The 12,949-nt window shown below is 39.9% G+C and overlaps 1 protein-coding gene across 1 annotated transcript in view; it reads right to left on the bottom strand.

Moving 5' to 3' along the window:
- Positions 1–270: 270 nt before the first annotated feature.
- ZNF704 (zinc finger protein 704) overlaps positions 271–12,949 on the bottom strand; it is a 105,291-nt gene continuing 92,612 nt past the window's right edge. The window contains exons 8-9 of the mRNA XM_075583044.1: positions 5,948–6,039; positions 271–4,364 (exon numbers count right to left, since the gene is read on the bottom strand). Of these exons, the coding sequence (XP_075439159.1) occupies positions 4,253–4,364; positions 5,948–6,039 (204 nt within the window). The 3' untranslated portion in view covers positions 271–4,252. The remainder of the gene's footprint in view (positions 4,365–5,947; positions 6,040–12,949) is intronic.

The following is a 12,949-nucleotide window of genomic DNA, read 5'->3' as shown; positions in this document are numbered from 1 at the left end:
GACCTGAAACGTTGTCTCTGTTTCTGCTGTTTTGTTCCAAATAAAGTTTGTAAGTAATATATTACTTTTGCTTGGGGATATTTGTCTACTGATTTATTTTTTTCATGTGACTTGTGTTGGCTACACAGACAGTTTTTGTCCCCCATTTTCTATTTCCCCATTTTTCCTTGCAATTGTTTTCTCACAGAAACTGCAAAAAAAATGAACTCTTGCCACCTGGGATTGTGCAATGATCACAATAAAAAAAGATAAATAGAACTTTGCATACACTGGCGACACACTTTATTCGAGCTCGGCTAGTCCCACGAATTCGGGTATACCCGGGTGTATTGAGGTTTGTGACTGTTTTCTGCCCGAGTGCATTGGGTTATTTTCCAGGCAGGGATTGAAGCATTTTATTCCCGCTGGCTGCAATACTGCACAGTATATATATATATACTGCATTACAATTCATGAATTTATGCCATCTGGTAGACACGCGAAGCATTGCAGCCTATTAAATCCTAATCATTATCATTTAACAGATCAGCCGCCCGTCAGCCAGGCATGAACCCAGGCTGGGAAGGCAAATGCAACGGGGCTTGTCAGAGGTGAGGAGCGGCGCATTCCAGGTATCTGCCAGGTACATACTGGGTATTTGCTCGAATAAAGTGTGTCGGTGCAGTAGCAGGTTTAGTTTAGTGTGGGTACAACCAAACGCATCTTTTCATTCGATTATCTTGCACAGCTGAAATACATATTGTCTGTCAGCTCCTCCAGCAATTTTGATTTCCACAGCAATATTGATGTTAAATATATTTTTAGGTCCTCTTAAAGTATTAGTCCCCCTTCATAAAAATGTCTTTCCATCCCCCTCTTTTAGGAAGCTGTGTAAATTTCAGCTCCTGTGACCCACTGCTTCCTGGGATACTGTGTGCCTGGGTGCTCCACTCCAGGTGAAACAAAATGTTCAGCTTTTATCAAACATTATTTGCGTGTTTAGATCATCTCCACCAACAATTGAATTGATGCACCTCATTGTACTTAACACAATAAAAGGGATATAAATTAAATCCACATTTCCATTTCAGCCTACATCACTGTCGCTCCAAATAAGGACGTCTGAAAGGGTTCCCCAAGAGCTGCTCTCTTCTGCACCGAACCAGCGTGTTGAGGGTTAACATTTGGGATTGCTTACTGCTATGTGTTTCATCAGCCCCACCCTCTGTGTTTAAACTCTGGACAAAGGAATTTGAAAGCCAATCTAAAATCATTCAGAACCCCTTCAGCCTACATCTTGGGTAGTCCCAAAGGCGGATAGCCAAAGGGTGTCAGACGTTTGCTGCCCTTAGCTATTTGTTTATTGCGTTTGTTAATATCTTTTAACACAAGTTTAACCTTATCTGTACATATGCCCATAATCATATATTATCTCTAACTGGCCATTAAATGTCTGTAAATTAAATCTATTACCTCTGTTCATTTAATACAACCTTGTATTATCATAACTCTGTGCCCAGGACATACTTGAAAACAAGAGGTCACTCTTAATGTATTATTTACTGGTAAAATATTTTATAAATAAATGTACTCCAGGTAACACTGGTCAAATAGAAGTATTTTTTTTAATTCTCTTTACTGTAAGTTGATGTCTTAGATATAAAAATAATTAGATGAAGCAACAGTGCTACCCTGTAGTTGGTGTCTTCTCCCTTCTAGCTTAGATCACCAAAACTGTAGTAGCCGTATTGGTCCAGGAGAAATGTAGATTCATTGCAGGTTGACCTTTTAATTGACCGACATGAGCGATCTCAAAATAGGCTGCAATTAAGGGAGTGTCTCCTATTATCACCTTTATCAAATTCTGTAAACAAACTTTTTTTGCAGCAATGACAGGTTTTTAAAATGACTCGGCCTAATTTAAGGAAAACATATATTCTTCAATTGTATCAGACAGGATTTAAAGCAGCAATCCTCCACCAAAATATTGTTTTTGGTCTCACCTTACCTGACCGGGAATGTCTCTCTGAGCAAGATCCACCATTGACTTATCTCTGGATGACCCCTGTTTCAGAAGATAGTTGGCCCTGTTTATCCTGGCATTTTCATGATGACATTACAGTCTGAGACAAGTAACCAGGAGAACATTGAATATTCAATTACATATTAAATGTTGAACTTATTAAATATTGATATCAACTGATTGGATCCTATATAATATGTAGCAATTTTCTTCCAATGGGACTCAAAGCGCTTCACAATTTCAGTATAGTGCGTGGTACACAGCACATAGGCATTTCTACAGACACAGTCCCTGCCCAGATGATTTTGGTGCCTGAGGCCCAGGGTCGGAAGGAGCTAACACCGGGAATTAAACCAGGTCCCCCTGATTCAAACGCTGTGTCATTGTTTACACAGTCCGTAGTAAAACAGTGTAAGGCGCAAATAAGTAATAGGTGAACTGGTGCAGTGCTCAATTAGTGAAATAAAGCAATCACAGTCTGTCTGATGTAATCGAAATAAAGCATGGATGTAGATAACTGCAAGCTTGAATCCTCTCAGATACCAACACAGCTCCTCTTCGTGGAGGCCAGATGTCCATACGCGTCCGTAAAAGACCCCAGCCCAGATGATATGCTGCCTTCACCTTGTCTCTAGTGAGGAACAGGTCCCTGTGATCACCTGGATACGGGCTTGGAAGGATTCAGCACTCCTCAGCAGGATAAGAAGTTATGTTCTCTCGGTCGCCTGTTGGGCAGGTCCCTGAGTGGATCTCTCCTGATGGCTTCCCGGAGAGGGAGGCAGGTGGCAAGAACTCTATTATTTACACACTCACGTGTCTTTACTCATTGAGCCACCACCCAGCTATATAATGTAACTGTTGAATCAGGGCTCTCTCATTAGTACTACAGTGCCATCATTATCTGAGAGACCCTTCAATATAAATGTAAAAAAAAGGCAATATGTATTGCTACTGTAAGGGAAGCACGTTTAACATCAGATAAGGATTACTAATATTCAATACATAGCCTGGTGAAGTAGTTCTCTCCTGAATGTTCCAAGGTTAATTTGACAAATAACTAATGGCCTAATCAATACGTTTGGTACATTCTTCTGTGTGCAAATGCATTAGTCATTCCTAAAACCGGTGGTCCCAGAGGAGATGGTTAAGAATCACAGGCCTAGTGTGTTACCAGGAGGTACTGGAGCTTTCAAATGATGTTTATATGAAATTCTCAGGCTCCAAATTACCTCTGCCAAGTGGTTTGAACAATTTAACACATTGTAATATAAAAAGCTGTTGACATTATTTCCCATAACACTTGAACATGTGGAATATATCCCACTGATGATTCATTCTCTGCTGTTTGTGCTTGCTGTGACTCATATGAAGTCCATGTGGGATTTTTTTCACAAATCTCCTACATGCATTTTTCCTGCCAGAGCTCTTCTGTTTCAGTCAAAACAGACATTAAATCCTCAAAAGGAACATAAAAAAGTAGCATTTAGATTAGGGATATAATTGAACATGTGCTGATCCAGTTTTTCTACATCTTGAATAGTTGGTAGCTTAGATTCACTTCAAAGTATAAAAAGAGCCCTTGAAGACTTGTTAGCCTAAAAGTTTGTAAAAAGATCTCAATTCCAATAAAAGACGTTGGACTGGTACAATATTTCACAGTACAGGAATGTTATAAATATGGCGAAGGAAGCATACAAAGATTAAAATTCCTCCTTTTCTACAATACAAATCATTGTTCAGTTGTTCCAATACATGATACAGAATATGTTTTTGCTCTTCTGCGTCACTTGGTCTTCTTAGGTCTTGTGTACCATATTTTTCCACTGCATAGTGATGATTATAGTTAACTTCCAAGGTGAAGAAAATGACAGTGCATATGCTTTGCGGTTCATCCTTTTAGTTCCGTGGAATTCACTTGGAAATTGGCAAATGTCAAAACACAAGAGCAATATTTAATATGTCTACAGTATGAGTCGGTGAGTATCATTGTACATCATGCAAACAGTGCTATGATGTAACATCTTCATCACCATGGCATCCAACGTCAGACCCGATGCCCTCTTAATCAGCAGTGATTTTGAAGATACTCTCATTATAAACATACTCATTGTGCTTTATATCACTACTGAAGATCTTGAAAAGGGGCCTAAAATGCTGACTTTAGTTATCTATAATTTAGGACCATAAGAAAGGTTTCTGGAGGACTTCACCCCATTGCAGTGAATAACACAGCTGTTGCCCAATCTTGATTTAGTCAATGAATCTCTGGCAAGCTTTCTTCCAACGGCAGGCTGTGCACCACTTATCCCTGTTTTCTATTCCATACACTTTGCGACATTTCTTGCCTTCACTGCGAGGCTTTCTGGCAGAGAAAAGGAGAGAATACTTGTTACCACAATCATTTTGAAGTTGAAGCAGTGAAATGAATGAGCTTTGTTTCATTTACAGTACTGAAATATAAACTAGAACTCATCTCACACATATGATAAACACAATGAAATGTACTTCTAGAGTTTCATATTGTGCTTTTTGGCTTGCATTTACTAGTTGGTCATCCTTCTAATGCTATAAGATCCCCAAATGTCTGACTTTGCAATGCACATCAGTTCAATTGCGACAAAAATGTGTCAAAACATATTAAACAGAAATTAATTAAATCCTCTAACAACAGGCGTGTGACTTCACACACTTCAGGGTTTTCTATTGGTATCAAAGGAAGGTCAATGGGGACCAGCGGTTATAATGTGTGCTCCCCAAACTGGTCTCTAATTAAAGGAAACTCTAGATAGAAGTGTAAAGCTAAACTTATTATTGCTTTGCATTGAAGTGTACTGTACATTGTATGCATAGTGTTCATATGGTTGGTTAGAAGAACAAAAGCATGACAAATCAATTTTTCATTTGTATGTCTAAAGACCTGTACAGATTCCCACTGAATTACTCTGGTCGTCAACTCAGAAATATATAGATATATATGAAAAGGAAAAAGAGAGTGCGCAACAACTGCTGGTGTTGTATCTAGATAAAATGGTATTCACAATGTGAGAAGGTAAGTATTGCACGTACAGAAATGCAAAGTTAATAGCGCATTTCACAGACACTCAGCCTGTCTGTCACATTGCCAGGAATCCACCACTGTGCAACAATCACCCGGATAAGCTGTTCTGTGTGCACTCATCCGACATGTAGACCACCAGAATATTCTCATAGGTGCACCTCACTGACGTCGGTCAGAAATAGTATTCTTCTACCTTAGCAATGTCAGTGATTGTTTGGTTCTCAGCAGAGTGTGTGGAGAACACTGAGTGTGAATTCTCAGGATACTCAAACTTCACAGGATACTAGTCGCTGGTCGTATAGTCCAGAATATCACTTATGTTTGAGAGGCGACGCCTCAAGCGACTTCATCAGGGAATAAAAAACTATCTTAACACCTCCAGCCTACTTTATGTCCCCACCACACCCGTGTGATTGGATATCAGAGGCTAATGATAACACTAGCCAGCTGGCTACAATAACAAACACACCAATAGGTGGCAGGGAGACAGTATGGGGGGGGGGGGTCATACTGCCTACTTAGAGTAACAAACATTTTAATAAACAGCAATTAAAAATACTATAATCTAAAATTTGGCTGTTAACGCATATGGGATGTGAAGAAGGGGTAGTGAAAAGGGGACGTGTGAATGTCAATGGGTAGGTAAGGGGAGACAAGGAAAGGCTGAACCCACTCATTGTCACATGAACCCCCTGACAGTGAAGGAATAAAAAAAGCAAAGAGAATATGAAAAATATAAATCTCAGAAAAATACAGGCTATACAGTATGTTGGCATAACTGTATTGTTTGGTTGAGCACAATCAAGTTCACTACTATCCATTACATTCCAAACAATGGTTTGCTTCCCGAAGCCCAATCCTGCTTTCTGCAGTTAGTATTCACTTACCTCATTCCTACTCCTGCTCTAGGAGGGGATGATAAGACTGTGTGTATTGATGGTCTTTGCTCCCCAATCCCAACGCAGCAGGGCAGAGAGACCTGAAGAGCACAGGAACAGTGCTGTGTTGTTTTATTTGAATTAAGAAAATCCATCAAAAACATCATTATTGTATCTGATAGTAAAATTGGTGACATTACAGATATTGTGTAAATACCAATTACTTTGTCATGGACAGTGTCAAATGACATTCACTGTATACGCCACCTAAACAAAAGATCCAAAACATTGATTTGTTGTACTATTATACACACCTGTCAACTCACACTGGTTTTCTGTGAGTCTCACTGATTTAATCTTAGTCTCACTGATTTTTTTGTATAGATTGAAGTCAGAACCGTTCCATGAAAGCATCAATTTCTTGAGTGAGAACTCCAAAACGTCACAGATTTAGTTCCTTAGAGGTCAACATTTGTGTGATATATATTTACAGCTGATACTACTATGGATTTTTTCCACTCATAGAACCTTGTGAATGGTCTGAGATTATTTGGTAAATATAAGACAATTATAGGTATTTTAAAATATTTTTTTCTAAACTTTTAATGTCTTCATGTCTCCATATCATATGCTTGGAATGTTTTTACAATCTTGTCTTTACCTAATCTCTTTCATTAATAGGACTGTAAACTCTTGCATATACAGTACAACCAAATTGTTAATTTACAATTCTGTTTATCGTAAACTAATTATGCAACCAGCATTAGCCAAAGAAACAAAAAAAAAGAAGCGTATAATTACAAGTTAAGAATTACATAAACTCCAAGAAAATAAAAACATATAACTGTTTCATAATTAAATGTTTACAGTTGATCTCTCTAAGGAAGCCACTGAAAATACATCCCTATATGTGTGGCTGCCTATTTAAATCATTTTCCTTTGATTATTTATTTAAAGTTTTGTGAGTTTCTTTATTTGTTTTCATGAATATGTTTGCTTGTGTTGACAGTTTACTGCACGTTTTTTTGCATGTATTGTCCCGCCATTAGAAACAAGGACTTTAACGTGTAACATTTATTGACATATTTAAAAAATAAAATAAAGGATTTTTTTCTTCCTGTTAAAGAAAGCTATAGAATATGTGTCAACTCAAAGTATTTTCCTCCAATGAGAGTGCTCTCCTGTCCCTAAAATTGTGATACTGTGTTTTACTACTCACAGATTCCAATAAATTACAGTAATTACTCATGGTTTCTCCACTGCTTTAAAAGTTTGTTTGATAATAGAAAGCGTCTATTTACCCGGGCAGCCAACCCTTTTAACCTCCTTCCTCTCCCTTATTTACCTGGCAATTATTTTCTCTTAGATTATTAGGATTTAGAGAGTGCTGGTTAGGGTATGGGTCAGGATGGCATTTTAGGGTTAGGTTTTGGATGACATACAGTATTAAGGTTAAGATAATTGCTACTGAATATGTGAATGCAACCACAATCACCATATAATTAATCAATAAATGACAGGTGCTGTGGAGGGTGATAACATAGTAGTAAGAGTTTTGATCAAAAAGAGTGATCAGACAGATACCCTCTATATACAGCACTCTGGTGTCATGTATATTGTATAGCAATGGACAAAATAGCCCTGCAGTGAAGTGCTGCTAATCAGGTCAGTGACCCAGAATCACCAGAGAGATCAAAAAACAATAACATTTTATTACTTCTACATAGATACTTTAAAAACACAGATACACTGTTAAAAATCCCTATACTAGTATGGCTATAGTGAGTAAATAGTCAGAGTAACAATTTTGCCCAGGTGGCTATTAACATATTTATACTCCTATTCCACATCCAATTAACATCTAGATATATTACCTAGCAGCGATTCTCAAAAATGTCCAGATAATTGAGTCAAAGTAAATACATATCTCATTCAGAGATCAGACTAGTGTAGCGCATAAATATACCAAAACTCATATTAAAAGTTAGTATACAGTGAATATAACTCTGTAGGGAGATAGGTCACGTTATATGGTGGATAGTGTATCAAATAGATGCACATTTTATACATCCATGGGTGTGGTGTATCATATGGGAGCAATGAGTATAAGCTTAATGCTAAATTAACAACCTCCGATCACACCATAGGTAAATTGCAATCACACCAAAACGCAACGAAGAAAAAGATATTCAATCGGGTTGCATAGGATATATATTCAGCAACATAACATTAGTTAAGACATCAGCTATCAGAAAGTAAGATTATCTATCATAGTATAGTATAGGATAGTAGCCTGCAATATCTGTAGCTCCACTTAGAGAACTACATTAACACACCTAGCAACAATCAATAGAGGCCTCTGCACTAAACAAAAATAAGGTTTTATTTGTTGTTTTCGTATTTATACAAACGTGGGCTTTAGTGCTCCTAAGGTAAAATTATAAGCCATGAATAAGAGGTGGCAGTACAGCAAATTGCATGATAACTCTAAAATACTAATTGCGTCCAAGGTTACAATCACCCTGGCAATCTAGCTAAATAAAATGGCACCGAACAGCAGGAAGTAAGCTTAGCACATACCTGCTACAATGGCAACCACTGGCTTCAAAAAGCCCATGTCAGTCAGAACACACGCCTACCCCGAAGAAGTTCGGTCACGGACGAAACGCGCATCGGGTTATTTTGACGTCACCAGTGTGTGATGCAGGGAGTGCGACTAGCTCAGTTAGGAGCAGTGTGGAGAGATCCTCACATGTCTAGCATTGAGCTTCATACTGCAACCATAATAGGGGGTATTAACCACCAAAGGTCTGTACTACTCTAGCACTGGTGTGGAACGAGTGCATGCACCTCACAATATCCATTCACTTTCTTGATTACACTCTCTACCACTCAATGATTTTTTTTCCTTCTGTTGTGCATGTTCACTTCAACTGTATGATAAGTTGATTTTACATGTCCATAGGGACTCATCAATATTCTTGAGCACTTCATTATAAGTTTTACACTTGGCATTTTGATATTCAAGTGGTCGCTCACCACTATAAGAGCTAAAGTCGTCTCCTGGTGAGAAACTGATCTCTCTCTTTTTAAATTTGTTCAAATTTGTTTCCTGAACGATTTTTTTTTTTAGTTATTTACAATAAATGTTAAGTGTGACATGATAAACATTTCATGTATTGAACAGAAAAGCGTATTTATTTGCATAAGACATACATATGTAACATGTTCACCAAACCTAATCAGTGAATAAAGCCAATTATTTTGCTGAGTAGTTTTAAAAATACCTTTTGTCTACTAATTGGAAACACCCCTTTAATTTGTGAAACGTTCAAAGCCTAAATGCTTACGCGTTCTCAGCATGAATCGGACACTTTCCAGTTCTGCAGTGGACAAAAAAGCCAGAGGATTTTGCAGCTGTGTGATCAATTGTACTTTTTGTGGAAAGATGAACTTCCATCTACTCCACTTCCATTGTCTGTTCTACAAAGTCAACAATTACATTCATCAAACTACTTAACAATTAACAATTCAGCTACCGAAGCAACTGGAAGTTAATAATTACTCCACCGCAGATGTGCATTCAGTGCCGTGGCTGTTTTTTGGATGGTGTACAGCACCACAGTTTCTCTCATAAAAAATACTCCCAATGAGACAGTGCTGCAGTAATAACCCTTTTTAATCAGCAGAATCAGACTCCCTGCTTGGTAATACTGAGGATCGCACAGGGCAGGCATCATTATAGTAATACCGAAAGCTGGCTGTTTAACAAGCATTCCAAAACGGCAACTGAGGTATAGCTTTAGAAAAAAAGTGAAAAAATATATCGACTCTGCAGTGCAGTAGCAGCTCCCCCACTGCCTCCTCACCTGCTGTGGCCCACTCTGACTGATTTCTTAGTGTGGCTTTTCTGTTAAGGATATCCCCCTCAAGATCCGTTACTTGCCACTCTCCCTTGTTATTGCCTGCAGGTGCGCGCTCTCCTGCGTTCAGCGACGCCATCTTTGATTTTTCTTTTCTCCGGTGCCGCTTGCTGCCCGCGGCTGAAGCAGTAAAGTTCCAAGGCCCCCACCTTCGGGGTCCTCTTAGAGGACATCCCTGTCCGTTCTGCCGGCTAGTCGGATGTCTCGCGGGGCTAAACAAATTGGCGATCGGGGGATTTTAATGAATTTTCTCGCCGGGGGGCACGTAGCTTCCCTAGCCTGTGTGCACCCGCATTGATGTCACGCACGCGCCCATTAGTTTGTTTTTTATTGTTATGTTGCTGCCACGGAGGATGGGAAGGAAGACAAGGATGGCCTTTCATCCTGGCAGGGCTAAGTGAAACTTTAATTTACTTTATGCTGGCTGGATACTGTTTTATTTTTAATGGGCAAATGAGCTATTATCCAGATCAGGATAATAGTAATTTTGCCCATTACTGTACTGTATGTGTTGGGGGGTGGCGGGGGGGGGGGGAGTTGTTGGAGGTAGAGAGGGTGCCCATTCATTGCAATTAGGGTTATCTATGCTCCCATTGAGGGCATAGGTAACCACACTGGCAATCAATGGGTATATTGACTAGTTTGGGGTTTTAATGTTTATTGTGGGTAGTGGGGGAGGGTGATAATGGTATTTGGCCTGTGGTGGTTGTTTATGCCTACCACGTTGGTAGCAGGAGGGGTTAACCCCTTAATTACCATAGCTGTAGTAACCCTATGACCGCCCTATTATTTTTAGAGTGGCTGTTGAATTGTTATATAGGGCTTGTACACCTGTTAGGCAGGAGCCTATAAATCCAAAGGCCTCCAAGGTTTCATTCAAGAATGTCATCTCATATCAATGCTTTTTCAGCATCCAAGCTCAACAGAATAGTTTAAGTATCTGTCCCATTTGATATGGTCTATTATATTAATGATCTTCCCACTGTTGTCTGATGCCTGTCGATCGTTAACAAAGCCCACCTGGTCATTATGCATTAGTCTAAGAAGGATCAGGTTTCATCTATTTGCCAAGATTTTACTATTTCATTTAAAGTTCCGTGATCAGTAAGGAGATCAGCCTGTAGCTTTCACAACTCAGAGGATCCTTGTCTTCTTTGTGGACAACTGCAATGTTGTTTGGGGATCGGATTCCCTTCGAAAACGAAATTAAAAAGGTTTAACAGGTAAAGGGCTAAAATATTACCCTACTTCTTAGAATAAGTATTTGGCAGGCCACCCGTGCCTTATTTGGAATGTCTAAATCTAGTTTTGTCATTCTGGCATTTAGGGCAAAGATCCTCCCTGGATAACTTGGGTAATTTACATTTTGTTAAATAGTAATTAATAACGAGTGAGTGGGAATAGGTTTTGCTGTTTCCTTGCTTAAACTATATAGATTGGAATATAAATGATAGAATTCCTTGGCAATCAGTGAGGGATTAAAAGTAATATCACCATTGTAGCCCGATACCCGTGATCACAATTGAACTGTCCTCAGTTTGCTAGCCAGAATTCGATCTGCCTTGTTACCCTTATCATAGTACATCTCTTTTGTTCATTTCATAGCCTTCTCTGTCTCTTCTAGTTGGACCTCTTTTAATTAGTCCCTAGTTGTTTGTATCATTTTCTATATTTTATTGGTCGGAAGAGATTTATAACCCCTTTCTACCTTTGTTATTTTTTCCGACAGATTTGGAATTAATTGTAGTTTTGTCTTCTTTTTGTATGAAGCAATGGAAATAAAAGTTCCCTAATTGAGGCTTAAGCGCCTCCCAGAGAGTTGTGCAAGATTCAATACATATGGTGACCATATTTCAATACATTTCAATACATATGGTGACCATCTGGCAAAAAACAAGACAAATTGCACGCATACGCAGTCGGTGCTCGATGACTGCGCATGCGCGAAGAGGGTTTGCCGACCGCACATGTGATCGGCACTTGCCAGCTGCGCATGAGCAAACAGGGATTGCCGGTCGCACATGCGCTTGCGCGGTCGGAGCTCTCAGATCGTGCTTGAGCAGATGGCAAGTGCTGATCGCGCATGCGCAGACGGCGCTCGCAAGGGGGATAAAAAAACCAGGTCAGCACTCAAAAAAGTTTATCAATCTCTGGGAAGTTTAAAAGAGATTTGTTAAATCGCCATTTCTCATATCTATGTCTCAGAAAAGGTGCCTGCAGGATTACGGTTACAGGAGCATGATTTTAACAGGTTATAGTCCCTATTGTGGCACTGGACACCTTCTCTATGATACCGATGTAGCACTATGGTCGGTTGCTTGCCTGCAAGCATGGGCTTTTCAACCACGTGCAATGCCTTGACAGTCCACAGCACTAGCAGTTGCTAATGGCCCATCGGGATTAACACAGCAGGGGTCCCTGTGTTTGAATGGGACTCAAACTGTGTGAATCATACTGAGCAGCAAATGTCTGTAATAGACGCACACTAAGAGTGAGACTGAATCACTCAATCTCCCTGCGCGCCTCTAATAGGCGATCGCACAGCTTTTATTTGAATAAGACAGGATGGTGCCTGTCTTATTAAAAGCAGGGTGCAGAAGCAGGGTGTCTCCAGAGCTGAATCGCATTCATTTCCGATCTGGGGACCGCTTGCTTCCCGAGTTACAGGCCCCGTTATGCGGTGCCTGTATCTCCGCCGTGTATAAATTCTCCCACGTCACGGCCCACGTGACTGGGACATTTAGACAAAGCAGAGGGATATCGGCACCCCATAACAGGGCCTGTAACTCGGGAAGCAGGGGGTCCCAGAGGATGGAATTAATGCGGTTCAGCTCTGGAGACCCCCTGCTTCACTACTGTGTTTTTAAAATAAAAGACCACTTGCACTCACGCAGAGATGGACAAAATACAGTGCCACGGTGGATTTAGGGGTGGCAGCGCAACTTTTCAATTCGATTCCTGAAGAAGCCACAGCGAAACGCGTAGAATCGATCCGCTGTGGGAGGTGATTGTGCTGAGGAAACCGTGAGACAACTGCTGGCAAGCTAGTAGGAGACGGATACACCAGGCAGCCTCTTCCGCCCTGACC

Source organism: Ascaphus truei, chromosome 2 (assembly GCF_040206685.1).
Source record: "Ascaphus truei isolate aAscTru1 chromosome 2, aAscTru1.hap1, whole genome shotgun sequence".
NCBI classification, from domain to species: Eukaryota; Metazoa; Chordata; class Amphibia; order Anura; family Ascaphidae; genus Ascaphus; species Ascaphus truei.
Note: the sequence above shows the minus strand (reverse complement) of the source record. Positions and strands in the feature narration are given on the sequence as shown.